We start from the raw sequence: 1,092 nt of genomic DNA, 5'->3' as shown, positions 1-1,092 counted from the left end.
CAATATTAAGCATAATTTGGATAAAAATAACATTTTAATGTAAAATAAATGTTTCATATAATGCTTTCTCACAATTGTATATGCCCTTCACACAAATTACAGCAAGGAGTGGCCCAAAATTTCTACGTTGACTAACCTAATCTGATTTGGATTTTTTATCTTCATGTTCTGTATTGATCAGCCAATAACAGTCATCAAGAAGAGAGAAGACCTATTAGAAAATGTCAAGAATCTGGCGGATCGAACGGCTGCAGGGAGATATGTCAAGAATATCGAGGATGGAACGGTTGCAGAGGGGACATGACCCTCGATTCACCCACAGCAACCTCGAACACACCCTGCAAAAAGTGTGTCCACACGGGATCAACGCCGCCCCTTTCTTCCTCTCCATGCACACACAGCACATCGAATCACTCCCCGGTTCCACGCTCGTTCCTTTCTCTTTCTCATCCGCCCTGTCTCCGCCGTTTGCCTCCATCGACGGCGGTGTAAGCCCTGGATCCGAATCCGTTGCTGCTACTTGTTCTTCTATTTCAACTTCACCTTCGTCCTTGAGGCTCAACGTCGTTGACCTGAAACCCCAGTTAGACCCACAGCATCCCATGACTTTAAATCCCAGCCGTTCCTTGAAACTTCTTCTCCTCCTCCTTTCCTTATCTACAACGTCCATGTCTCTCCCTGCAAACATCAAACTGAGTTGACTCATTTTTCTTGTTAACAAAGGATATTGCAAATGGAAAGAAAACCCAGTAAAAGACTAGCTAGGGAATAGCGGTCTGATATCAAAATAACAATATTTATAATGATTATAATTTAAATGTATGTATCGTATCACTTGAAACATTAAGAAAATCTCACCTCTTGAATTTTGATTCAATTTTGCAGAGTTATAGTCTTCGATTAATCACTTTATTGATTCAATTTTGGAGTTCTGATTAATCACTTTATTGTAGATAAACCATTAGGTTAAGTTAAAGTTCAAATGTTTAAAACAATATTAAATCATAACACGAGAAAATAATAATTAAGTAACTAAATAAAATAATTAAATAATTTTTATATAATTAAAAATATAATTTTATTTTAAAATTT

General features: G+C 36.8%; 1 protein-coding gene across 1 annotated transcript; it reads right to left on the bottom strand.

Annotated features, from left to right (window-relative positions):
* Nucleotides 1–214: 214 nt before the first annotated feature.
* LOC120190215 (nuclear factor 7, ovary-like) lies at nt 215–706 on the bottom strand. Its single transcript, XM_039193325.1, has one exon. The coding sequence runs from the start codon at nt 704–706 to the stop codon at nt 215–217; it is 492 nt and encodes a 163-aa protein (XP_039049256.1).
* Nucleotides 707–1,092: the final 386 nt, after the last annotated feature.

The sequence above is a fragment of the Hibiscus syriacus genome, unplaced genomic scaffold (assembly GCF_006381635.1).
Source record: "Hibiscus syriacus cultivar Baekdansim isolate YM2019G1 unplaced genomic scaffold, ASM638163v2 tig00004072_pilon, whole genome shotgun sequence".
Taxonomy (NCBI): Eukaryota; Viridiplantae; Streptophyta; class Magnoliopsida; order Malvales; family Malvaceae; genus Hibiscus; species Hibiscus syriacus.
Note: the sequence above shows the minus strand (reverse complement) of the source record. Positions and strands in the feature narration are given on the sequence as shown.

What these genes read in the sequence shown, in the direction of transcription:
- LOC120190215 (XM_039193325.1), bottom strand. Translation starts at nt 706, where the DNA reads ATGAGTCAACTCAGTTTGATGTTTGCAGGGAGAGACATGGACGTTGTA.